This window comes from Mchenga conophoros, linkage group LG7 (assembly GCF_057382185.1).
Source record: "Mchenga conophoros isolate Kocher_MC1m ecotype Shallow Benthic linkage group LG7, M_conophoros_male_GT1.1, whole genome shotgun sequence".
Classification (NCBI taxonomy): Eukaryota; Metazoa; Chordata; class Actinopteri; order Cichliformes; family Cichlidae; genus Mchenga; species Mchenga conophoros.
In genome coordinates, this window is record NC_140532.1 from 33924222 (window position 1) to 33951528 (window position 27307).

The 27307-nt window shown below is 41.3% G+C and overlaps 1 protein-coding gene across 2 annotated transcripts in view; it reads right to left on the reverse strand.

Moving 5' to 3' along the window:
- The window catches only part of LOC146570516 (ephrin-A5b-like), an 86311-nt gene extending 59383 nt beyond the window's left edge, over positions 1-26928 (reverse strand). For both annotated transcript variants that reach the window (XM_085278996.1, XM_085278995.1), the window contains exon 1: positions 26048-26928. In XM_085278996.1, the coding sequence (XP_085135122.1) occupies positions 26048-26172 (125 nt within the window). In that variant the 5' untranslated portion in view covers positions 26173-26928. The remainder of the gene's footprint in view (positions 1-26047) is intronic.
- Between the last annotated feature and the right edge of the window lie 379 nt (positions 26929-27307).

A 27307-nucleotide genomic window follows, 5' to 3' on the forward strand; every position in this document is an offset into this window, starting at 1 on the left:
TGAAAACATATCTACATATTTCTAGGACGAGGAATGTAGCGAGAAAACTTTTGAGTAGGCACAGATGTGGCAGCACTGGCAGAAGGCTGCTTGGCACGAATAGTCTCTGGAAATTGGGATTTGTTCCCGAGCCACTACTTGGGTGGACTGCGGTTTAGCTGGTGCTTCTTTTTTTTCTTTTCTTTTTTTTTTGCATAAACTTATCATTTAGTCTAGTAAACATCCGGAAAAGTCCAAAAGCGCTGCCGGGGCTCCTGAAACCAGGTTCAGGATCCTTCATGCCTTCAGCTTCACTTGTTTAAAGAGCATTTCATTTAAACACTATAGCACCGGCTGTTTTTTAATGCTAACAAAAAAATCAATGTTGTTCCAAAATTGCAGATCATTAAAATTATTAAATAAAAAAAGTCTTAATTTGTGAAATTTTTTTGAAATAAACAATCTGAGTTTAGAAAACCACAAGGGCTAATACTATAAGTCAGCTTCATGGTGCATTCACAGTGTATTAAATGTGCTTTACAGTGGAACATAACTGGAATGAAATGACACCATGCCTATTTGGTCAGTGGTTTTCAAAGTGGGGTCCTGGGACACTCAGGGGTGTGTGGGTCAGGGCTCTATAGGCGTGAGGTCCTCAACATAACATGCTATAACTTTAAACAACTGATATCATATTAAAATGGTTACTTTTCACCAATAAGAATACTGTGCCCTTCACTCTGTCTGTCAACCAACAGAAATGCTTCAATTATTATTTTAAATAAATGATGCAGTTTAACTTCGTTTCAATACAGAAGATGAAACTGATGTGCTGAACAGATTTACAGCTATTGCCAATTTCCAACCCTTGTGCCTAGTTTGGCTTTGGACCGCCACAATATAGGAATAAATGTCATCTAAGAGAGCAAATGGAAGCATATGCCTTAATGGCGTTTGAAAGACATGTAGCCTGCTGTTTTTAAACCTCTTATCACTTGTGTTATTTACATGCTATATGTATATGTTTACCTTTAACCAGCTGATCCAGTCATAGCCAACTCTTTAGCATCCTAGCAACAAGGCATCAAAAATCTTTCCTGGCTTCATCCAATACGATCCCTGTGTGCTGCCAAAAAATACAGCAGCATCATCTGTAAAAAAAAAACATGACCCTGACATCTACAGCACTGATTCCTGAAATCAAATTTAGAGGTCCTGGCTTTGTTTTTGCATATTTATTTTTTTGTTGTTATTTGAATGTATTTTTCTGGATCTGGTGCAGGAGAATGCAGGACTCCTTTTGTTTCCGTAAGAAGTTGATTTACACCTAAGTTTTATGTCGGAGACCATCATATTGCACTCCTACATCTTGACCTTTAATTCACATACACTCTCGAACAAATAGAAGCCTGAGGAAATTTCTTCGCGTTGCAGGGTTGTAACATCATGCCTCGCCGCAATATAAACCGCTGTAAATTATACTCATGTGATACAAGCCTTTAAATTTACTTTCTTTTTAGTTTTAAATCTCACCAGCACCTGTGGCAAAGGAGTTTAGCCCATTATGGGTTTTTAATGCAGTGCCCATGTGAGTCTAAAACAGCCAGTCTCATGATGTCTGTTGTAATGCTGCCTGAGGCCTAAAATGTAAATGTGATTTACCATGGGAACTTCAAGCCATTCTTTTGTTTTGGAGGAGTGTGAAAAGAACCGGACTTGAGCCAGCTGAAAACAACAGTGAGGTCTAACAGCCAAGAATCGGCTGTAGAGAAGCTAAATTGAGGACGACATATAAATCTTGACTTTCTGGAGACATGCAATCACTCACATGTGAATACACACATGCACAGCAGCTCTGCGGTGGCTGTTTGCAACTGATATGCTAATGGGTCATCCCAGGCGAGTTTGGTACCAGGGCACCCAAAGCGGCCTTAAAAAAGCGCCGAGTCTAATGAAGAGGAGTTCACAAAAACTCATTTACACATCGAGAACAAGAGAGAAACACTGAAAGGTGTCCTGTAACTGCCAGGCAGTCAGTGTGTGCGTGAGCATGTGTGAAATACGTGCGTGCAGCATGTGCGAAACAGGGAGGAGAGGGAGATGGCGGCAGACAGTGAGAGAGAGAGAGAGAGCCAGAGAAGGGAGTATGAGTGTCAAATCCACACAGCCATCCCAGCGCTAACACGCACCTTGGGTAGAAATGTCAGAGGAAAATGGGGGAGGAAGGAGTACAGGGTGAAGAATGTGGGAGAGTGTTAAGAGCGGCGCACGAGTGAAAATGGACTGAGTGAGGTGAATAGACTTAACTAGCAGTGGCGGAGACAGCAGAGAGAGAGAGCAGCTCATCTCACGGCTGGAGGAGTGTGGAGCAGTGGGTGTCGAGGAAGTGAGAGAGAGCTGGCCCTTGATTTGAAGACGGAGGTAAACGAGGGGTGGGGCATGTTTCATGGTCAGTGATGTCAGCTGGTGGAGGGCTGGACTTAAAAACTGACCCATGACTGCCCAGAAATACTAATCCTAATTATGATTGCGGTGCTACTGAAGCAGAGACAAGTTCATAGTCCTATTATCAAGCAACTCCAGCTGGTTATCAAATAAGACTTTTTATCAAAGAAAGTGGCATCTCAGATCATCTCCAATAATAGTGGCTCTACAAGCAAATCCAAACATCTTGGTAACATCACTGGGCAGCTAACAAGCCACTATCTAAATAAAGGAGGAGATATCCATAGCTTTGATCGTCAGTGGACACCATTACTGCCTCTAATGTGACCACCAGGACAAAAAACCATTTTAAAAAAGGGTACCGTATATAAAATAAAAACGAGAAAAAACAAGGATGAGGACTTTTTTGGGCATTTGTGCCGGGCATTGTTGGACTCCCAAAAGAAAATAACCTGTTCGAAGCTATAAAGACTGCATAAACGTGATGGCTTTGCCTTGTTTTTGCTCACTGTTTGCTTAGGCACCAGAGCTACCTGGTTTAATTTAGGCACCAATGTCAAAGACTTTCCTGTGTGTATATGTAAGATGCCAGGGACAATAAAAAAAAAAAATCACAGTATTTGTCACCCTGGGAATTACGACAGGTTTATAATTCTCTAAAAATAATAAATATGAGCAATTAAGTCAGGGGGGAAACACATGAGCAATCTTGTAATTAAGTCTGATTTGAAATCTGGCTGCCAAATAAAAATAATAATAATAAAACGGTTCAAGACAACCCACACATGTAGAGTCATTTGAGGGACAAAAGTTGATGGCCAAGGCATTCATAAAATGCATATATATAGACAGAAGCAGTAGTCACGATATAAAATGTGATCTTAATGAGCCATGGATATTCATTGCCACAATGCTCTTGATTGTGTTTCAACCAAGAGCATCGTGACACTACACAGCTGCATAGACTAAGGGTACTATTTCTCCAGACCTTTATGCAACTGCTAATTAAAAGGAGCCTCTGCAGCTGTTTTTTTCTGAGTTTTTAACTCCTCGGCAAGCCGCAGCAAATATCTTACCAAATCTTGCATCCAAATGGTGTAACGACAGGCAACACGGAGTGAGGTTAACTATCTGAGAATTCTTGCATCTGAGGCTCGGCTCATTTAGTAATCGAGTTATTTGATTAGTTACACATTCCCATGCTCCCATGTCACAATAATCTTTCAAGAACTTATTTTCAAAATTTTAATACACATTCTGGCAACACTGTGAATTCAGTGCTGGTGGATAGCGAGGACCTAAAATCTCAAAACTTGGCATTGGTGCTAATGTGCCAATTTCAGCTGACTTTCTAATACCTAACAAGCAGCAGTATGTGAGCACATACTATCCTAATATTGTATACAAGACTTCCGCATTGCACCAGTGCAAACTGGGTTTTGGCATCTGTAATTGCAAAGAGAATGCAGAGACAGGATTGTGCATAAGAGATGGGAACTCTTTGTGTGTGTGTGTGTGTGTGTGTGTGTGTGTGTGTGTGTGTGTGTGTGTCATGTAAGTGCTATTTGGAGGATAGCGCGCTATTTTGGATGTTTTAGTAGAGCTGTCCCTTTGTACATGTCCGATGTCCAATTTTTATATACTATTTTATTGACATAAAAAAAAAAATATTAATTAGTTTATTAAGAGCAGCTGGTGCCCAAGGAGGCAGACACGACAATATGATTGCAAGGGCAAAAACACAAAAATTATTCTACCTTCTTTTGTAGTTATTTGTAAAAGGAAAATCACCTTATGGCTAATAGTACTGCTCAAACGGCTACTACTCAGATTCTGAATTTGAGCTTAGGCTGCTAAAATACAGGGCATCTCAAAAATAATCATACGATTTCAAAGTGTTTTAATTCCGCAGCTGTTCACCGGTAATGATCGAAACACGTAGTGTTAGAAAGAGGGGATTCATGAGTTTCACATGGTTACCAGTAGGTACCACAAAAACAGCAGTGGCTGCAGTGAATCCAGACATGCTCACAAAAAGGATGGGATGAGTTTGGACACATGCCGTGCATCTGGAGGGTCACACACTCTTTATATTCAGCCATGTATTTTAAAATTTACTGCACGCTTCTATGTCCACCACTTTAAAAAAAAATAGCCTTTTGAAATCGGATTGTTCTTCTTGATACACCCTGTAAAACACAAAGTGAGGGTTGCATGACTTTCAGTATCTGAGAAAATGAACTTGGAAACAAGCTTATCCACTTTTGGGGCTCATTAAAGTGTTTAACGGTTTTAAACACCCACCATTAACATATTTGTGTGTTTAGCTCATTGGATCAACAGAGGCTTGCGTTGGTTAATTCAAGGCTATGATAATGACCAAACATGAGCACGTCAGACTCTGCTGCCACTTATTTCCTTCTCTGGCTTTTTCCTCCATGCTCTGTCGCAGTCGGCACATGCTAAGTGTAGGCCAAGGCCAAACACCCACAGGGAGCGACCCTGTCCTCCACACCGTGCCTAACCCATGATGAGGGTTCTTTCTAACTCCCACTTAACCCTCACCGCATACTCAAATATGCTTCCCGCTGCCCAAAGACACGAAATAGACCAAATAAACATGCGAGACTGGTGAGGAAATGCGAATGAATGCTGAGATGAAGAGCAAAATTTGTAAGGACGCAGAAGCCAAGCTGGCTGAAGCAATGTTGGCAATGTACCAACACACACACACACACACACTTAGGTCTGCAGCAGAGCGAGGTGTCAGAGCCCGTTAGAGGCCTTTGGCTGGACGTAGCTCCAGAACACGCTGGACAAAAGCGTTGCCTGTCTCCCCTCATTAAGTGATTTAAGATCCCGTGTTCTCCCGACTCCTTTCATCGCCGCCCAAAGTGCACACATTTAAAAAAAGCCCAACAAGAATGCCAGGGCCTGCTGACATGAATGGGGTGAAGAGGGGCAGGAAAGCCAAGTTCATGGCGGAGGACCAGGGTCTAAAGCTGCACTACGCTAGCCATGCCTATTAGCCTGCGTGCACATGCAGGGGGGACATGTAGCTTGAATAAACCACGGTACGATCGCGGCTTGGCCCCCCGGGTGGGAAACAGCAGCGCCTTAATCCATTAACAGTTCTTCCTCCACTGAAGAAGCAACGTTTTTCCCATGAAGGTTTAGCTCTGTAGAAATGCGCCGTTTCCACATTCCTGGCTAAGAAGGCAGTGCTATATGGGGGAGGTGGGAGACGACGGAAAGATGGAGGTGCTGCATGGAACGTCGGAACTGCTTCCAAAATCAACCTTATGTGAGCGCTGGTTTGGTTGAGTCGTGTCATAATTATGAGTGATTAAAGCTGGCGATCGTATATCACACAGTTAGTGGGATTTTCTATGAAAACTCCATTACAGCCTCAGATCCGGGCAGGATCTGCCAAAGCTTTTAGCAGCTGCTGCAGAAACATTACCGTCTTTGGTGCATTATTACGCCTTAAAACTTTAAAACGTTTCGTAAAAACTAAACATTGAATGCGTTAAGAAGCTGCAGATTGCAGTGAAGGATTTTGCATTTAAGTATTTGGCATCAGCAGGAATTTTAAAGGGAAAAAAATCATGGAGTAACGAAAAAGATTTTAGCAGCTGTGGCAAAATCGTATCATTTAAGATAATTTTTTAATCTGTTATTGTTTTGCAAAAGTTGTCTAGGAAAATTGTATTGTAGTTCAGGAAATTTCCATAAAATAAGTGTTGTCAAAATCTTGAATAAGCCAACATTAGCGTCCAAAAAGCTCCCTCATATTTGTTTACAGTTTAATAATTTGGTTTATCAAACCGTAAAAACTGATTACATTGTTTTTTCAAGATATTCTAAAAATGAGACATTTCTTTCTGTTATTGATGTCTAATGGTCATTTTGAAATGTAATAATCTTTGGTTGCTCGTTGAGAATTTTACCGGTTTTGGGCTCATTAAAACTAAATTATTCCAATTTTACCCGTTAACTTTATCAAATTTATTCTGAAGTGTGTTTTTGGATAAAACTCATGGAAATTGTTGTTTTTCAAGAAATGATGGCAGATTGCCTAACCAGAAAAAAGAAATACAGTGGGATTCTCTTCAGGAAATACACTGTCTAGCCACTTTGTCCGACACACCTGTTAGGTATACTGCTTGTTAACCCAAATGTATTGGAAAATCACAATAACTCAGTGCATTCTGGCATCCAGACAGGGTCGATATGACCTGCTAAAGTTCAACCTGAGCATCAGAATCAGGAAGAAAAATTAATTCAGTGACTTTGACCAGGGCGTTGTTGTTGGTGCCAGACAGGCTGGTCTGGTTATTTCAGAAACTCTGGATCTCCTGGTAATTTCCCACACAATGAACTCTGGAATTTTCAGGGGATGGGGAACAGTAACTCAAATAAAAATTTGTAACAACCAAGGTATGCAGTAGAGCATCTCTGATTGCACAATATGTCAAACCTCAAAGCGGATGAGCTATAGCAGCAGAAGACCACACCGAGTCCAAATTCTGTCTGCTAGAAACAGGAAACCATAAACCAACCATGGAACAAGCGAGCATCGTTTAAATACCACGGCCTGAGTATTGTTGCTGACCACGTCCATCCCTTTGCAACTACAGTGTGATGACTTCAGCAGAGTAACATACTGTCCCAAAGCTCAAATCATCTCAAACTTTACTCTACCAAAATGGCCTCCACAGTCATCCACCTTTAGGATACAGTGAAATGAGAGTCACAGCTTGGTGTGATGCTGTTGTTATGAATATGGACCAAAATCTCTGAGGAATGTTTCCATCATTGCACTGAAACTGCACCACAGAGAGCGAAGGCAGCTCTGAAGGAAAAAACAGGGTCCAACCCACCACTAACAAAGTGTACTTAAAAAAGTGTAGTTTTTTTTTTTTCACTTTAACCAAACAAGCATTTCAAGGTGTTCCCCCAAAAAAGAAGTTTTTGCATTTGTGTATGCTTATGGCATTCAGATATACACACACACAGATATAAACATACCACACACAGCTTTAAGTAACACCTGAAAGGCAGCAGGCTCCTGTGGGTCATTATGTCATCTGGTAGCATTCAGATTGTAGCTTTGAGAACGCCTCTTCAGATCCACCACCGTACAGGATCTGCACTTAAGAAACTTTCTGCAGCCACTTTGATGAAGAGGGGACTGTGTTTGAAGCTGGTCGACTTTCTGAGAGATGTGACGAGGAGAGGAGAGCCCCTAACTGAGGAGACATCAAGAAACCTATAATTCCAACTTATCTGGTACTGCACAGCACTGCAGCACAGAGAAAGTGAAAAGGAAAAAAGATGTCTGTTAAAAGAGAGAGCCTAATTGGAGAGTGGCTGTGGTCTGAAGTGGTCAGTGTACGGAGAAGGCAGAAAATGAACACCCCCCCCCCCCCCCCATGTCCCCCCCCAAAAAAGATGCTGTGAGCAGCCAAAGTCCAATTAGTGTGGTATATGATGTGGGATCCAAACATTTGTTTACAAAAGGCAGGGTTTTTTTCCGTAGCTCTCACTCTCACAGACGAGGGACCCCGGTCGGATTCCATGGCGGCTCCACAACAGAGTGGGTGTGGCTACACCACACAAACCTCTGGGCCTTTTCACATTACACTGCGCAACCATGAGGTCAGAGGAAGGCTCTTTCTTCCTTGGCACAAAGGAGTGATTTTTCACTCGCCCCGTGAGAACAGCAGGGAATAATGAACTCTCGGGCCCCTGGTATCACGTTCGGTTTCACACGCGTCAACTCCATTCTGGAGCGGAACAAAAGGGCAGTAGGAGAAACATTTGTGGGGAGGGAACAGTGTGCCCGGGGCATGCCATGCAGGGTGAGTTTGATGCATTTTAATGGCAATATAACCCATGCGATTAGGGGGAAATTGTTTCTTAATACATATGTGCCAAGTGTTCCTTATGGCAGGATCTGATATTTTTGCAGCTGATCCTGCAGCGTGTGGCAGAAATGACAGGAAAATCAGAGCTGCACTAGCCTGAGCCGCTGTCCACCCTTTGTCCACATTATGCTTTGAGCAAATGTCTGGGTCTAACCGAGCTGTGACTTGACTCTACCAGATGGGAGGGGAGTCTGCAAATCTTTGGATTAAAGACTTCACAGTCTGGAATCAAAGCCTAGCTTCAAACTGAATCATCTTGGAAATTAGGATCAGTTTCACCCAAAAAAGAACTTTAAGAAATTAAATTTCTGCAGAAGTCCAGATGCTTTTAACTGTTATTTTAGTGTATACTTACCGCAAAATAGAATAACAGTTTTTTAGCACAACCCGCTGTGCTGCATAGCAGGCAAGCTTTACAGTATAATACTGCCAGCTGTTTGGTTACCATTATATTGCCATTTGAGTGTTTCTATAGTAATCCTATAGTAATGTCTGTGTGAAAGATAAGTGAATGTCCTTACCTCATACCACGAATTCAGTCTGATCTTTCATGGGCATGGAAAGATGAGCATTGTCACCGTTCCCCTACAGTTACAGGAATGCTGCTGTATTAACCATCGTAGCAAATACTGTGGCATTACATGATTGAGCAGTACAAGGGTCTTGGTAATACTCGCACATTTATTAGCTAAATCATAAGACTTTAGTCGGCCATATTACACATCCACAAAAATCATTACAACACCTCTAAACGAGCCTCTTTTAACGAACTTTCATCGAAACAAATGCCGTATTGTATCGTAAATGGTCATTTAAATTTCCTAAAAGAATCAGCATTTATATCGTATTCGACTATAATAGCGTAGAACCAGACATTAGTGTACAAACAGTCCACGCGTAACAAATATTTTATTACTTTAGTCCATTCATTACACGATTAAAAAATAAAGGAGCTAAATTATCTTCCAAATCGGCGAACTAAGCTGGAAAAAAATCGAGAGAGACAAATTATTAGCGCTATCAGCCACATGCTAGTCTATTTACTCCATGTTATTCCTGCGGAATGAAATGGAAGATGTGAAGTTTTTAAAGGTATAAATGTTTTAGAAACAATGAAGTGATGCTACTTGAACATGTAGTGTTTTCTGACCAGTTTCCCTGAAAGACTGGTACAAGAAATCTTATTTTTGTGGAGTAATTCTACTTTGACATCTTCTAACACATCCATCTCGTTGCACTTAGTTTTTTTTTATTCGGAGTAATTTTCCTTCAGTTTCTGCTTTCCAGAAAGAGAGGCTCCTCAGGTTCCTCACCTGCTTGACTGTATATAAATGAAAGTGTCTAAATGTGAAAGCAGACTCTCCCGAAATGGAAAGTATCCCCCAAAACACACATTTAATCAGTGAGGCAGAAGTCAATCCCTGCCACTCTAGCTATAAGAGACTCCGTACGTACGAGCACGAGCACCCTGCTCTGTGTCATCTGCTCGCTAAACTAGAAAGCATTTGGGCAAGGCCAGACGGATTAGGCTGCAGTTACTCTGACATGAAAAGCTGCTCTTAATTCGAAAGCTCTCATGGCTGATTAATCACAAATTATGATCAAACAGCTGACTTACAGGATAAACATATGACACCCTACACACAAGTCTGCATCCGTGTGTGTGTGTGTGTTTTCCTCTGTGTGCAGAGATGCATGGCCTTTGAGCATGTGTAAAAGTCTCCCCAAAGTCTGCACACTCATTTTCCACAGCAGATTAAATGTGTGTCTGCAGCCACAGAGCACACCGCCAAATTAAAGTCCCCAATGTGCTGACTTTCATCTGTGCAGCACCTGAACTTCTTCTTACAGGATCACAACCAAAGCAATTTGCTCCGAGGATCTGGTCACAAAACTGCTCCAGATTTGGACTAAGGCTTAAAACATTTGTGTTTTCAGCAAGTTGATACTGTACTGAAATAATGCAAAAAGCAAAGAGAAAAAAAGCTGAGGAAAATATTTTTAAATAACCTCAAGCTTTAACAAATGTCCACTGGGTGTGTGCTGCACACATGGAGGAAGGGACTTCAGCTCAATCCTGGCCGAGAGCTGAGGAGTTAGCAGAGCAGCCAGGGGTAAAAGTGGATTCTTTCTTTTTTTACACGGTAGAACAAAGCTGTCAAGTCTGAGAAGGTTTAATTGCCCTTCTCATTTCTGATAGCAGAGCAGCAACAGCTGGTCGACTAACATCTGGACAGCAGGGTTAGCCAATACGAAAGTCCTAAATGTACTAAAAATCTGAACTGTTGTCTTGTTTTTGTTTTTTTAGCGCGGCTTTGCTGTTAATCCTCATATATTTTTATGATGTACGCTTGCTTGGTTTACGACATGCTAGCTTAGAAGAGTTCCTACAAAAAATGAAAAAAAAATTGGGAATGAGGCCCAAATTTTATTGATATTGCTTTACAACAGCTTTCTGCTGCTTTACTGTGAGCTTGTATAAATGGCAAATTAAATTAAACATATTTTGGAGTGTAAATAAAAACTAAAGCTCTACAAAGCCTAGGATTTTTACAAATTCTAAAATGATGCTAAACACATTTTTTGGTCAAAATCACCAAAATTTGAATATGAAGAGAAAATAACATCAATCTACATGGTCAGTTTCTAAGTTTAGCAACATATTTACATAATTATATGAAAATGTGTTAGTTTCACGCATGCACAGATTCACGTGCATTTCAGTATTTTACTAAACAAGGTTTTCATATTATACATGCAAATTCTTCTTCAAATTATCATACATGCAAATACTACAGGGATACAGCACCTGTTTTGTAGGGACTTTTTCAATTATAATAAATACTTTTGGAAAACCAAAAAGACATTTTGCGATTATGACAAACACAATACAAGACTTAGAAAGCTGTTCCAGCTACTTTTGAGCAAAAGCTAGCTAACAGAGAGAAACATTTTCTATTATATATATATATATATATATATATATATATATATATATATATATATATATATATATATATACATATTTACTTTTTTTCTTAAGTGAATTTTCCATCGAAGTTCTGTGACTTCTGACATATTTTAACATTTGGACAGCAAAGCTGGGAGACAGCATACATTTTCAATATTAGAGTTTGTGTTTCTAAAACAGGGTCCGCACTGATTTAACCCTGACCTATACAAAGGCAGTTTCTCTAATAAAGTCATATTGCAGCTGCACGTTAGTATTTTGCAAATTCGGTTTTGTCGTCATTCGTTTTGGATTCTCATTAAAAAGCAAAGTGAGAAATAAAAATCAGAGTAAGTAAGGAGGTGTGGAAGCAAAAAAAGCAAACTCAGCTCCATGTAACCATCTAACATTTCTATCACGTCATGGGCACTGCAACAGTGTGTATGTGTGCCACAGTACATAGTAACCATACAGTTTACATCTCCCAGAAAGCAGCAGGCTTCTGCAGCATGGATTCAACATGCTGCATTAAGAGCTTTGCTTCCTTCAGGCTACAGTAATTCTGGGTTATTTCTACCCTGGTGTATCTGGCACAGTTCTGGTTATCAGTGCTCTGCGGGCCAATGAAAGCACAGCTGGTCCATGGCTCATTGGCTGCTGAGGGGTTATGATTTAATCCTGATTGGTGACTTTCTACAAGAACACACCCAGTTTTTTTTTTCCCTTATGGGTGCAGTGGTGGGGGTATCAGGGAAGGTGGTGGGGGGGTGCTTGGATCAAATTTGCATTTTACCCATTTTCACTGTAGTGTGCAGGGTTTTAACCAAATTTTGAACATTTTGAAGGTTTTTAACGACATGGACGAAATATCGGCAGATTGTTAAAAAAGACTTCTCAGCTGGGGCTTTGGCCTCGCAAGTTGATTTGATTTCACCCGAAATAACAATTAACATCATTATAACAAAGTTGACGCAAACTTTCGGCCCACACAGAATCAAAATTTTATTTGCAGTGATTTCAAATAATCGCTAAATAATAGCTACTAATTGGAAAAGTCAAGAAGTGTGTCAAAGAGTCGTGCTGCATCACAGCACCACATCTCCCACTACACTGCTGGGTTGCTGGGCAAAATTTAGAATGGGCCTGCCTCCATACAGGAGTGGATTGGTGGATGGTAAATGTGTGTGACGTCTTAGCCGGCGTGTTTCTCTAACCCCCCTGTGTATCGCGTGTCTAGACCTCACCAGCACTACTTCTGGAAAGACCATGTGACCCAAAGAAGCAGTCACAGGACTTCGACACCCAAGTCCAAGTCCATTTTCCCCCCATCCTCTTCTTCTTCAATCAATTCTTTCCTTTTATTCCAGCCAATAATCAGAGAGGTTCAAAATAAGTGAAATTGAGGTAAAGCGACAGAAGGGGAAACCAACGAGACATGGCGGCATTAAGGCGAGGTTCATTCCAAATCCAGTTCGCCTTTGAAAAATGATCAAAGAAATTTTTTCCCCCCCCATAATTTAGGCTAAGCAGTCATAAGATTTAAACATCTGAATGCTTTATTGAAAGATTAAAAAAAATCCACATTTGAATGAAAATTTAAAACATAAATGGAGGCTTACATTGACTACATTTTTGTTTTAACATTTTTTCATGATATAAAAAATCTTCCTAAATTATTAAAATCTTTGACTTTAACATTACATTTAATTTCTTTCGAATTTTATTATTTAAATCAAGTTTACAGCACCATACTGTCATATGTCACAGTAAAAGTCTAAGACAACTAGTAAACTACAAACTTACATATCAATGCTCAAGACTGTTTTGAAATGCTATTTATGTGTGCTAAAAATAATATATCTTTAAAACTTATTTTGACTCACCTTGTATAATAAATATATATGTATACATATGAACTATGAATTGAGTTGCAGAGAAAAATATGAACTTCAGTTATTTTTAATAAAAATACATGTATGTTGATATAAATTGTACTTTTTTACATATTTTAGTTACAAATGTATAACTGTTTTTTGTTTGACTATGTAAAAGACATATGAAGACATATGATCATATTTATTGTAGATGCAAGTACAGTTATTAATATAGTTTTGTACATTTACTTAAAGTTGCTGATTCAGCTCCTAAACTATACATTTAACGAAAAATATTTTTTTAACTTCTCTTCCCTGTAACAAATATATAACCCCTGACATAAAAAAAGAAAAAAAATGACACCTTTCTGTGATTTTTATTCCACAACATCGAGTTGTATTTTTTGGGGGTTTTTTAGTACGTTGATGCAAAGAAAAAATAATTAGTGAACTTTTGGTGACCAGGCTTTTGAAACTTACAGAAGTGCACTAAAACTTAATAGTCACCTCCGTCCAGAGACAGAAATATGAGTACTGAGCCATAAAGACTTCTGATGGAAACCTAAGCAAACGGCACATTCAGGAAACAAATAAAACATCTTTATGAGCGAGATTTTATGATCTTAATAGGCACACTCCCGGTCCAGTGGCCTCTAAGTGCTCCGCTGGACAGGTCTGTGTTTCAGAGCCGACTTCAGCCACCGGCTACTGTCTGCAGAGCCACACGCAAAAACTCTGCACAACTTACTGTTTTTATTACGCTGCCTGCTGGATAATTAAAAAAAACACTTTCTATGCCTGTGAAGCTGCAATAAATTCCCATTAGCTGTGAGCGATTTTGCACTTTAAAACACTGCATAAGAGACTAATTCAAACACAACAAACTCAGTATATGTAGGAATCATATGGTCTGAGTAAGAGAAACTAGTTCCATGAAAGGTTTTATAGAAAATCGGTGGTTTGGCTGTGCTTATTAAACTGCAATAATCAACATATTTTCCACTTAGTTCACTCTAATCCTATATTTTCTTTTTAAAGCAGTAATTTTTCAGCAAAAGCAGTGATTAATGTTTAAGTATTTTTAACGTTGGGGAATTTTCTTGACTTAATCTGTTCATTCCATCATTCCAATTCCCTGAAACTTTAAAAAACCCTCATCAAAAACAGCTACATTTTCATGTATGCAAGGGTAAATTAGAGTGATTTATGAGCTGGATTAAATCAAGTATTAACTCATGACTACCTTTGTAAATTGAATATTTGTAGCTTTTATTTAAGTCTGAACGTAACTTCTTTCTCCAAGAAATTAAAGAAAACTTTTTGTGAGTGTTTTTAATATTCAGTTTATTTATCCCTTTACTTTCCTGTTGGTCTAATAACTATTTGACGTTAAACCGCAGTGAAACTTTAGCCGTCTCCTCGCCTGTTCTTTAAGCCTTTCCTCAGAGTCTTTGATGTCGGATGTGGCAGGTTATCTGTGACCTTGTCCCTTTTGTTAAACAGACAATGCGGGCTTGTTGGGCCATTAGTTTTTCTTTGTAGGTGCTCGTCTAGGTGTGATATCCACCCTGCCCCTGCTGATCCCGCAGTCGACCTAAAGAAATGCACTACGGGGACAAAGAAAGCCTTCTGGGGCCAAAAATACCCCAAAGTTATTTACTGCATTCCAAACCAATCAGAGTAGAACTACCACTAAATTTATCTTAGCTAAACATCGTCAAGTTGAAGATTAAAACCAGTGCATAAGAGGGGTAATAACAGCTGATAACAGCTTCTTGTGTGATTCATGAGAACGTAGTACTCCGCTCTGGCGGAGAAGTCTCATTGGCAGGGAAGAGGAGAGCAGCGATTGGCTGAGACGGTGACATAGGCTGTGTCGACTCAGCGCTGGGACCTGTTACGCCAGATGCCCTCCTCTCGTCCCCTGCAATGTTTGCAGCCCCACGCACGCGATCCTTCGCTCCGCTTGGCTGCACCCTCTCATCGCATTACTTCTGCTATTCTAACTCCTCCATCAATTATGCACTAGAATAACTCAGAGCCTTGATGGAGCCAAGACATAAAAGGGGATCATCAGCGCGAGCGCTCGCAGCGTCTGCCCGCGTGTTCCCACCGTGCTGCTGCCATTGCTGCGACCAGTGATATGAGCCAAGGTACCAGCTCATGTAAGGGCAGCTGTGGCGGCGCACACCGAAGGGTTCGTGCAAAAATCAAACGCACCGTGTATGCTCAGCATTGTGTTAGTGGGTCAATCAGAAGCAGCATGAACAACAAGGTGAAAAAGCAGAATTTTAAGATGCTAAACTTTTCCTGCCCTCATTGTTGAACTAGCTTCTTTCTAACTGGACTTGAATTTTGATTCATTTGAGGCTGGAGTGCTCGAAAAAGCCTCAAGAAATCAAAACTACACTAGAAGTCACGTCATTTTCCAAGATTTGTTTAATCTGGTTTCATTTCAGTGCACATGTCGAGTCTTTTTGACTCTTTTTAAGGGCGGGAAAAGTTGCAGTTGTCTCGTTTAGTGTTTCATGCTAATTTTGATAGTTACTGTGCTGCTTTTAGCCTTTATCTATTTTCTTTTAAAGTTTAAGCTCCAGACGTACAATAAACATTTTTATCTCCAGTAATACAAAAATTCTATTTGTCAAATAATTTCCCTCCATAACAGAGTCCAAAAAACCTGAATTATCTTCAGAGAAGTGAAAATTAATTTTGGCAACGCAGAAAAAAATCTCATTTTCACCAGACGTCAAAACGAAACTTTTAAAATATTCTTGAAAAAAAGGAATCGTTTAAAAGATTCTCGGGGAAAAAAAACAAGGAATATTTTAAAAGATTCTTTGCGCTCGATTGAAGAAAACCTGACTTTAAGGACTCGGTAGGAGGCGTAAAATACGCCAGGATCAGTAGCATGGAATGAGAAAACATCAGAAACTGCTCGTGTGATAGCCCGGGATTCGTAACCTACTTTTTTTTCCCCTGAAACAAAATGGAGTCGAATTTGGAAAATGGCTGCCTGTGCTGCACCGCTCCGCCACACACCGCAGAGAAAAAGGCGAAGAGGAGGGGAAGTCAGTCAGCCACGTCTATGGAAAGTGTACAGATCTTGGCAGTCTGAGATTTCAATTAATGGCCCTGAAGTTCGAGCTGTACAGTGATAAAATACCAAAAACAATTTAATCACAGTCATTCATCACCAAAGCAACAGAGGCCAGGAAAGGATTTGTGAGAAATAATAATTTTTTTTAAAAAGGCCAACATCGTGTCGACCCTTGTGCTAAAGTCATGGCGGTCCTGACCTGGATTTCTCCTGGTTTGCGTGTGAAGGTTTGTCCAGGCTCTATCGTGAGATCACAAACAGCTTTTTTAATATTTCATGGGTCCCAAAGCACCAAGTCTGCTGAAATCCAACAGGAGGAAACACTTTTGAGTTTCAACAGGCCGGCGAGCCCCACGAAAGGTCCCGCAAAGCCACACCAAGTTCACTAAACAACACATGCAGATAAATAACAGTCAATATTTTTCACCGCAGGAGTCTGAAAATGGCCAAACAGCTAAAAAGCCTTCTCTGTTGTGGTATGAAAAAATCACAGCTCTTAACCAACATCAGATAAACCCCCATACCAAAACGATTACACGAGACATTTGAACCCGAGAAACAAAAGCAATTAGGCAGCAGCAGAGTCTCCCACAAAAGCTTTTGGTTCATCAGGGATATTTTGGTTTGTCTTTGTGGCTAAAACCAACAAAAAAAAATATGCCTATGGTACGTGAAGCTCTGAGAGCTTCATCGCTCTGTGAATCACACATGATTCAACAAACTGACTGGAACAGTAACACGCTCACACATCAGCTTTGTCTAATTTCTTCCAAGATACACAGAAAACCCAAAGTCAGCAGCCGTTTAAAATCAGGAAATATCGTCCCATTGAGGAGGTACGCATACTTTTCGTTTCAGGCCTCCCTCCAAAAGCCGCACTGACCCAAATTTAGTTCCAGAAACACTGACTTGGAGGTTTGGCCCCTGCTGTCAAAATGATCACATTTGCTTTTCATCAAGCATATATCTGAAGCCAGTTTAGGTTTCAGATGTAATTGTGTATGATTTGAATCCACCGAAGTGCCAATTTTCTCATTACATCCATTTGTCTTAAACCAGAGGAGACAGCAAAACCTTTTTCTTTGCTGCGTCAGAAAAAAATCAAACCTTTATCCTCATCAGTCTAAAACAAAAAAAGAAGCTCAAGGAGACTAATTCACTTTTAAATAATCCAAACATGTCAAAGAAAACTTTTCCACCTGATTCATTTACTTAGTAAAATACACCTGTAACTTCATTAAAGCAAAAATTTATCACTGTTGTCAAGTCATTTTATCGGTCGTAACTCCTGAAAAGTCCCAGTTAAGCAACTTCATTTGAACTTTTGTTTCCAGCACTTTTCTTCTTCTTACTTTCTGGTAAGAAACAACATAGAGTGAGGCCAAAAAACGCATTACAATCAAGAAAAATGGATTAAAGTTGACTGGCACTGGGTTTGCATGAGGTAATCTGGCTCAATAATTCACACAGTACCCACACATTTTCCTCCAAAACTGATGATTTTAGTGTGAACGGTGGCACACAATTTAAGAAACAATCGGCACGCACGTCTCGACAGTTTTTGGAGTCCGGAAAGGGACGCCAGGATGGCTGGGCAACCACCCTGCCATCTTTGATATTAAGTGATGCCCTGCAAACAGCGGCAGCCGTGCCCAGTCTGTTAGCAGCTTAGTGGCTCTTAGGACTTTTTTGGAGGCACTTTTTTGAAGCTTTACTGCAGTCATTAGGAGTTAAGACTGATTAATGTGAATGGTCAGGCAGGGCCTGGCTTTCTGAGGGAAGAACAGAGAGGGGTGAAGGGTCTCACAGGAAGTGTTTTGTGTCTCCACACAAAGGGGAGGCTGACCTCTTAAGCCCCTTAGAGCCTCTTTGCTAATACCCTCACCGGTGCCTACAAAGACACAGGGGATGCCATTTCACCACTCACATTTAAAGAGCACACACATACACACAAAAAAGGCCCGCTAAGATTAAAACGGCAGAAAAGTGAAGCTCTGTGCAGTGGAGTGAGACGGTGTGAGATCAGGCCTGAAGAGTCTCCCACTAACACAGTGACTGTCACGCATATCAAACGCAAGAAGCCAAACTCTCACAGTATCTGATCTGAACTCTTATGGATCTTATCGAGGATCTGCTAATTCACAGTTAAAGTTTTATTTCTTCAACACAAAGGGAAAAAATCTGAAGAAGAAAAAAATACATATATTACAACCGGTTCCCTGAAACAAATTGGTATTTTTCACATTTTACATTATTTCTGGTTCATCTTTAATCACAACTCTTAAAAATCAGCTACAAAAATCTAATTGTACCGATCTAGACATGATTTATTGATGCTTTCTAGAGTCTGGTCCTGTAATCTGCCTTTTCTTGGTCTAGATTCTGAGCAGATTTGCATGATTGACAGGACAATGTGTGAAAGGCTCTGGCTCATTCTTTACTTTCACTAGATCAAAAAACTTTTAATGGCATTTTGCCTCATTCGGGTTTCTTTTTCTAAAACTTGACACAAGTTTTGTTGCATAAGCATTTTTCTACTTTCCACTTTTCCTAAACCGAAAGATGATGTTTACCGTTTTCTGTCTTTTTTCAACTTGCACTCACTTTTACTGAATTCCTCACAAAACTGACGCATGTTGATGCAAAGTATACATTTTCAAATGTACAGTAAGCACATTTTTCTATATGTCAAGAGCCACTCTAGACTCTCGCACCCTTTTTTAGTCTATTTCAAGAAACCTAAAAGTGCAACAAACTGACTTTTTTCTTCATTCGTGCAAATTACCAAGCATAATATCGACATTCACATACATTTTACATGTGTGTGAATTTTCAGTTATGCTGCAAGGGCAGATTTTTTCGCTTTATAAAATTCAAGAACTGGGTAGTTTTTCTTTCCTCTATGATTTTAATTGAACTACTTTGATCTTTTTCAAGAAAGAATGATTTGAGAGAATTTGTAGTAAAAGTAACTCACACTGTACTATAAAACTATAAGGCCGTTTTTCTTTTAAACTTTTGTGAAAATACACTTTTAATGCTCTTGAGTTGCTTTTTTCTTCTTTCTTTCGAAACACTTGAAACGTTGATTTGTACTGAAAACAAGTTGAATTTATTGTATTCGGCAGATGTTTTTCATTTTGGTATTTTTTGCAAATACTAAGCGTTAGAAAATTCTTACCACACGTTCACAAGTATCTCGAATTAAATTAATACCTCATTGGCTGACTTTTTTTTCACTTCTTTAAATCCAAGAAGTGGCATTATTCTTTAAAAAGTCTTTTGATGATGTAAAGGAGATTTTTTATTATTATTTTACATGCAAAGACATTTTCAGATTTCCTGAGGTGCTCTATTGGAGATTTAATGATTGATTTTAATCATTGCTGAATTATGCATAGCTTATTATTCTTTCAGTATATCAATGTTTATCCCATAAATCCATCTAATCGTGTACCATGAAATTATACTTCTTAGGATTTTTTTTTTTTGCACTACTTTAGATTTTTCTGACTCTTGGAGTAATTTTACTTAAAATTTTCGGAGAACTGCAGTAATTTAACACACAGTCATCTAGACTACTATCAGCCTTTTCCCCTGCTTTGCCGAAATGAGGTTGTATTCAAATTTTGGTCAACAGATAATTTTTTCCACTAAGTGTGATTTTTCTCCAGCATTGATTCCTGAAAATTCTTAAAGTGAGCTGATATCTCTTGCAATCTGTTTGGTGTCGTGGTGCTGCACTGTCAGCTGTTTTTTTCTCTCTCACGAATACGAAACTAAAACTATTTAGAATAAAAAAAGATGGAAAATCTGGCAATGAAAAACAAAAATGGCGAAGGAAAATGAGATGCATCGATATGTTGCTGTATCTACAGTGCATTGACTGTGCTGGACCTCAAAAGAGATACTGCTGTAAACCAGTAAACCCGCTACACAAGCTTTAGTCACTGCTTCCTGTCAGTCACTCCCTGGCAGCCTGGGGCCGTGCCCTTATTAAGGCTGATTTATGGTCCCACGCTGATGACAGTGTGTAAGAATTGTGGGAGTTGAACCAACAACAGAAGCGATGGAGACACATTTGTGGTCGTTCCTACAAAAGGCCAACAGCTAGTCACCCATTAGCAGTGACCACGCTCAGGCTGAAAGATTGGCTTAAACCATAAACCTTTTTGCAGTTGTCTATATTTCTAGGCATTCCACATATTTATGAAACAGCCCCCAAGTGGCAGCAGACTACTATAACAGGTAGATGTATATATGCAAAACTCCGCATAGCACCAACGCAGTACCATGAGGGAGTCTTTAGTCAGAGCATAAAGGGAGGATTGAGGCAGCTTCACTCTCCAGGCAGTCACAGATGGCATGTAGATTGACGGGTCTCCGCAGGAAAGCTTTCCCCCTCTTTGCAGAAAACTGAGACTATAAAGCTCCCGGTTTAATTGACCCGAAGGTTCAGCCTTCCTGAAGTACATTCTGTAAGGTACTACTGATTAAAGTACACAGAGTGGTAGGAAACGGACATATGAGAAGTTGAATATGGGAGATTTCTTATCTGAGATTTGACGCTCTTTCATTTCATGCACTGAGAGACTGAAGTGCTGTGAGCGGGCTTAATGCTTCTGCACTCTGTAATAAAATGGAAGGTAAACCTCAGATAAGATGCCTCTCGTGCTCAGTTTATTGACAGTTTCTGAAGCCCCCGGTGCAGGAAATCACATTTGCTCTGCTCTCTTTGATGCCTTTTGAGACTGATACTTCCTCAGGGTGGAAACACTGATTCTGACCCCACCCTGGGATGCCGCGGCCTGGACACTGTTCCCCTGCTGTAGCCTCTGGCCTCTTATGTGTAAGTTTCTCCGTAGAAACCCCCTGCCCCACCTTAGATAGCACACACACACTCTTCACTTCCACCTCTCCCGTCTCCTCCTCTCTGTCTCTGCATAGCTAAAAAGCCGGCTATGGGCTGCTGAGTACGATTGGAACAATAGCGGCCTTTCAGGTGTTCTGTGCCAGCGCTGGGAGAGGACTACGGTCCTGAGACCCAGTCAATATTTGGACATGGTTGCCTTTTTGTGTCCGTTTTTAATCCAAGCGGAACCAAGCAGCAGGGAGCCGGGAAAAGGCTGAGAGGGGAAAGCGAGGGTAAACACTGGGAACAATGCAAATGGGGCAACTCACAATGCCACTGGGAAACTATCACAACATCAACTCGCCACCAAGTGAAAAATGGAGTATTGTTTCTTTAAGTGGAGATTAAAAAGAGAGCGGTGTAGGAAAAACAAATATCGGAGGTCATTCTGCCATGAGGAGAACTGTGCACGCGGAGGGTTTCACTGCAAACGGCCAATCATCAGAGAGGTCTTTTAAGTGAACACTTATACATGAAAATAGGCCACTGAAAAGATTCTTTGACTATCTTATGGAGAAATATGTTGCATCTGCTGTGGAAAGCTTTGGATGAGCATTATCAAGGATTAAAGGAAACCCCTGGGGTGACAGTGCTCCCCCTGAATGCTGGAATCCCTCTCTGCCCAGCTGTCAGGTCGTTAGTCCCACCCAATGAGGTTCTTTGATGACGAGGGGTATCAGTTTCCATGGCATCGGAGACACAAACAGCTTGGGAGATTAGGGTCGGAACTCAGCCCTGATTCTCAGTTGATCCCACCTATCAGCAACAAATAAACACCTTGGGCGAAGGCAACGCCTGCATGCAGGCCATATGGACCCGGGTGGGCTTTAATGAAGCAGCTAAATAGCTGGTGAGCGGGGAATTCGCTAATAGCTCCTTGTCAGAGCAGCACTAAATACCCAACTCGTTCACTTTATTCCATCATTTGGTTACTGACACAGCCGACTAAGCTGACAAGGAACATCTGTGGCTCATTTTTCTTACATGAGTGTTTCCACAAGGAAAAGCTGCAGTTTTTGTTTTCCAGGTTTCTTGCCTTGACTGGGCTGTTTTTACCCTGCTGTTACTTTTTTAATAAACGCTTCATATGTTACATTTATGAGGGTGGATCACACTAGGTGAACATTTAATAATATAATCTCATAAAATTTATTGAGGGCCTGTAAACCACAACTGGATTTATTGCTAGTTTTCACATCATACTTCATATAGTTATTACTAAAGGTGGTCTCCATACTGTTGTGAGCATTAAAACCTTCACAGGAAAACACTTTATAAGGTAGGATAGACGTTAAATTAATAGTAATAGATAAGTTATTAATGCTTTATTACTTTGACATTAACAAATATTTGTTGGCACTCCAAGATCTGCTCAACTAAACATTTAAAGTTATTTCTTAAACATTTGGTACAACTTTTTAAAGCAGATTGCAGCAGCAGTTAACTGTAATACCTGAAAATACACCAACAACATTTCAAAAACTTTTTTTATTTTTGATCATATGTTTCTCTCCTTCTAAATGAGAAGTTCTCGGTGTTTTTTGGGGCCAGAGACTTCTTACAGAGGAGAAAATCGTCCAAGGAACCCCAGAATAATCCCAACGCAGATTTAAGTGGCTGGGGCTCAGCATCACTTGACGATGTGGACTCACTCAAATGGATCTTCATGCTCGCAGCTGGCTAGCTGGCTAAAACGCCGCTCTACGGAGCAGCAGGAATGGTCCGTTACACCCTGAGAGAAGCGGATAGTCTCATGATATCATGTGTCAGGAGCATAGGAGAGTTTCAACTGGCCCAAAAGATAACGTAATGGACACAATATGCCTGTTTTACTGGCTTTAATGCACTAATATACTAATAGTAATGGATCACTTTGCAGAAACAAGGTCCTAAAACGCCCTGAGGTGTGTTATTATGAATATTAGTGCATCCGTAAATCTCACTAAATCTTCCATCAGGGTTGGGCTGTAAATGTGAATAGCAGAAAAATGTTTTGCAACCTGAGAACACAAAAGTTTGTCTGCAAAATTGCTTTCTGCACATCTGTCGATACACATAATTTGTTTAATAAACTCATATTTTATGAACAATTTATTAAGTACACAGTTCTTATTAACCTTCTCAAACGGCACGGCCACCACACAGACAATATCTGACCTAAGAGGAGACACACACTCTTTGCAGATTTATGTAAAACACCAGCATTTTTAAAGTTTATATCCAAATTAGCTGCTTTCCAAAGCAGCATAGCAGCCAAGTGCGTCACGGCTAACACCCCCTTAAACTAATGGGACAGATTGTTTCTGTCTCCTCCAGCCTTTACACCAGACAGATTTAGCTGACAATAATCTGAAGTCCTTTTAATTCTTTTTGAGGGATTTAACATTTAAAAAAATAACTATAAGTCATTATATCAATTATGTGTGAGCTGTTTCTTTTTAACAAGTCTCCCTGATACTGGAGTTCTCTTTAATTTCATTAAGTAGCTTATACAAGCACAGCGACTCGCTGTCACTGACTGTGAAAGCTTTTCAAACTCCAGGCAAGGCTGAGCCATCCTGAGGGCTGTAAATCCCTCCACCGCCGCTCCAAGTCCCGCTCATCTGAGCCTAATCAGCACCGAGCATCAGCGCAGGAAGATTGTTCCCCAAGATGAAAGCAAGGCAAACACGAACGCAACGTTTATCGAAATTACAAAAAAGGGCTCCTTCCAGCTCCTCTGAAACAATGGAAAAAACATGAAAATGTCAAAGCATTTCCATTTTTCACGACTCACTTCCCATTTCAATTCCAGAGCTCCTGTAGGGCATTTCATGAATGGCTGAGTATGGACTGCTGCTCCGGATGCCATTTTTCCTCACTTTGGTCAAATATGCAGCAGAAACAGGAGAAGAGGGGGGTAAGAAAGCTCATCTGGAAGTTGGGACTGTACCGCAGCAGGTTCCCAGGACTCCAACACTGAGTATGGTTACATTAAACAGCGGGGATTCAGCACCCGCCAGCTTGTATGGAATACTCTTAAGTTCTGCTGCGGGTCAGGGGCCCCTGGGCTTTTTAGCATGGCCCTCTTTTACATTATACAGCAAGGGTCAGGTTTAGATTAAAGTCATGAATGAGAAAAGGAGACAGTCATTTAGAGTTACTCATTTATTTAGTCCCTATTCTGTCGAGACAAAGTCCAGGCAGGGTGCCGTGCTGGGCCCGTCATCGGGCCCCATGGCCAGCGGTACTGCCCTGGTTTTGACCCTGACAACGGTCCCCTCTGTGCTGCTTAACCCGCAACTTGCCTGGTTACTACCAAGTGTGTGACCTCAGCATGTGTGGATCTCTCACAAGACTGAGCGCCACGCTGTGCCTTGGCCGCTGCTGAAATACCCCTGTGTACCCGCTTATTGTCTGCCCCAGCATGGGCCAGGAGGAGGGCGGACAAGGCGGAGGGGACACTTGGATAAGGGGGTGGGGGGGGGAAGCATGGCAACCAAGAAACTAGACTTGGGAACTGGGAACTGCTTCAATGCCAAAAATGGAGGGAGGAGAGGACCTGCAGCCAGCAAGTGTGACAGAAGGCTGTTATCAGACTCAGATATCTTTCTGTTAGCAGCAGAGCAAGAACTGCATCACCTCCTTTGATGTCACCGCTGCAGCATTTGCATTTCTATCATTAACATCCTGTCAGTTTAACTCCTCTGTAACACACACTTGCCCTCAGGGTGACCATTACAAAGACATACAAAGGCTCTTGATGTGTGTTTTGACTGTTGAAGCCCAGAAACCAGTTCCTGGCCTCTGAGCAAATGTTGATATAATATTTATTTATTGACTCATTCTGAAACTGCAGCCTGCTAATAAAGAAAGTATTCAAGCTGAAACAAAGTGACAAACACTCATCATATCACTATGTGCTCCGGTGCTGAAGGTGGAAAAGTGAAGCACTGAGTCACTGAGGGAGGGAGGCGCCCAGGCACAAGCAAGAGGAAGTTTCGGAGGAGAAATGTCACCTCAGGATCCAAGCAAAAGTTTCTGGGAGAAACCTCTCAAACAGGAAGCAAGAAACACATCAGATTACAATTTATCAGCGATAGTGCGATAGATCAATAACATTAACCCTAAGCTGACAGGGAATATCAGCAATCCCTCACAGGATGAGTCTCCATTTGGCACCAAAACGATCCTGTCATTTCTAATCGATGACAGCAGACTGCAAGCGGCTCAGCATTATTTTTAAAGCAGCACAGTAATGCATTCCCAGCAGCACTTGTAACACTTCTGCATTCAAATTTCCAGCCTGATAATGTGGAGCAAACAGTGAGCATTAATGGATAACAGCACGTAAATGACAGCCTGTGTAAAAACACCTTGTTGTTGAGGAGCTGTCACGGGGAGATTTATGCTGCTAAATGTGCACGGTTCATTACAAAGAAGACTCAGACATGAGGGGCAATTAATCTTCAATCAATGCAACAATCCATCAACAAGGACAACAATTATTAAGGTGAGTGAGGCAGCGAGCAATCTGCCAGGCTTGCGTTTGAAGATTTAAAAATGGTGGCACTTAAAAGGCAAACGTTACATCATGGACACAAACAGGTGTGATAACAGCTGAGCCATTAAATTATCAGTATTTAACGTTGGGTTTTTTGCTTTGCTTCCTAAAGTGCATTACCTTCAGTTGCGCGCACCTGTAATGCCACAAATGGAGCTGAGAGTGTAACCACCTCAACCAATCAATCAGCCTTTTGCACTGCTGCACACGGGGCAGCACACGGGGCAGCGCACAGGGCGCTCCGGCGGGGCACAAAGAGCCCCCTCTCCCCGCTCCGTGTCGCTGCGTCCCTGTGGGATAGCGGGATTACTTACTTGGGGTTGGTTCTGTTCCAGAAGACGGCATAGCGGTCGGACACCACCTTGGAAGCAGGGTCCTGGCCGTACACGCACATCCCAATGATGAGGATGAGGAAGAGGATCATGTCCACCTGCGGCATAATTGCTGTGGAACTCCGATGAACTGAAAATTGGCCGAAAGTCCTTCTTGAATCAGGTTTAAAAGCTCTGATGTGTGCTGGTTGTGCCTGTGTGAATGACAGTCCACTTTTATTTCCTTAAAGATGGAGCTCTATTCTTCTGTATCTGGAGCTTAAACGCCGTCTTCTTCATTTAAAGCAGCAACTTGGGGTTTTAGCAGTCAGATCATTTCCTCGATCGGATCTACTTTAAATCAAGAGACACCACAAAATCACCGTTTCATCCACGGCTCAACTCCGCACCGCGCAGCGAACAGTTTCTCCAACTCGCAGTGAAACAGTTCAAAACAGGAGGCAGCCCTGCGCAATCTACGCAGTACAGAAGAATTATATATATGTGTGTGTACGTGTCTTTTAGAATAAAAGAAGCAGCAGGAAAGTGTTCCTGGTAGCGCAGAGGTTTTAAAAAGAAAAAGCGCAGACACCCAGTCCCCGTGTCGCCGCTCTCGCCAGCTCGGGACCTCTCCTCTGGCTCCCCGTGGATCCAGCGACAACCACTCAAAGCAGCAGCTTGAGCTCCGGCTGAATCCGCAGCTGTCCGATCTCTCCTATCCAAGCGACCGAGAGCAACAGCACGAGATAACAAAGCTCTCGTGTAAACGCGCGCGGTCTTCAGGTTAAATGTCCCCCGACGAGCCGCTCTGCCACGTAACCGAGAGCGCGCCAGAAGCGGTGCGAAGCAAGTAAAAGCAGCGCCGTGTGGCTCCCGCTGCCAAGCTCTCCCGGACCAACCCCCCCTTCTCCTCCTCTACCCCCCCCCCCCCCCTCTCTCTCTCTCCCTCCCTCCCTCTCTCTCTTCTACCGGGCCAGCCGGGGAACACTGGAAAAAAATCTTGACAGTTGAGAGGCTAGAGCTCGGACTGTTCAGTCTTCTTGATTCTCTTTTCCCAGGAAAATAAGTCAAATAAAACCTGGATTCATCGGCTATTTTTGCTTTTTCCCACTTTTAAATAAACCATTTCCCCCCGAGGAGATCGTTTTTTTGAATGAAAAAATGATCCAACCTCACAAATTCACCATATTATTTGTCGTGCTCGTGCACGGGGGAGGTGGGGGTCATAATCAAGTTCTTCACGGTGGGGTTTTGGAGCCGAGC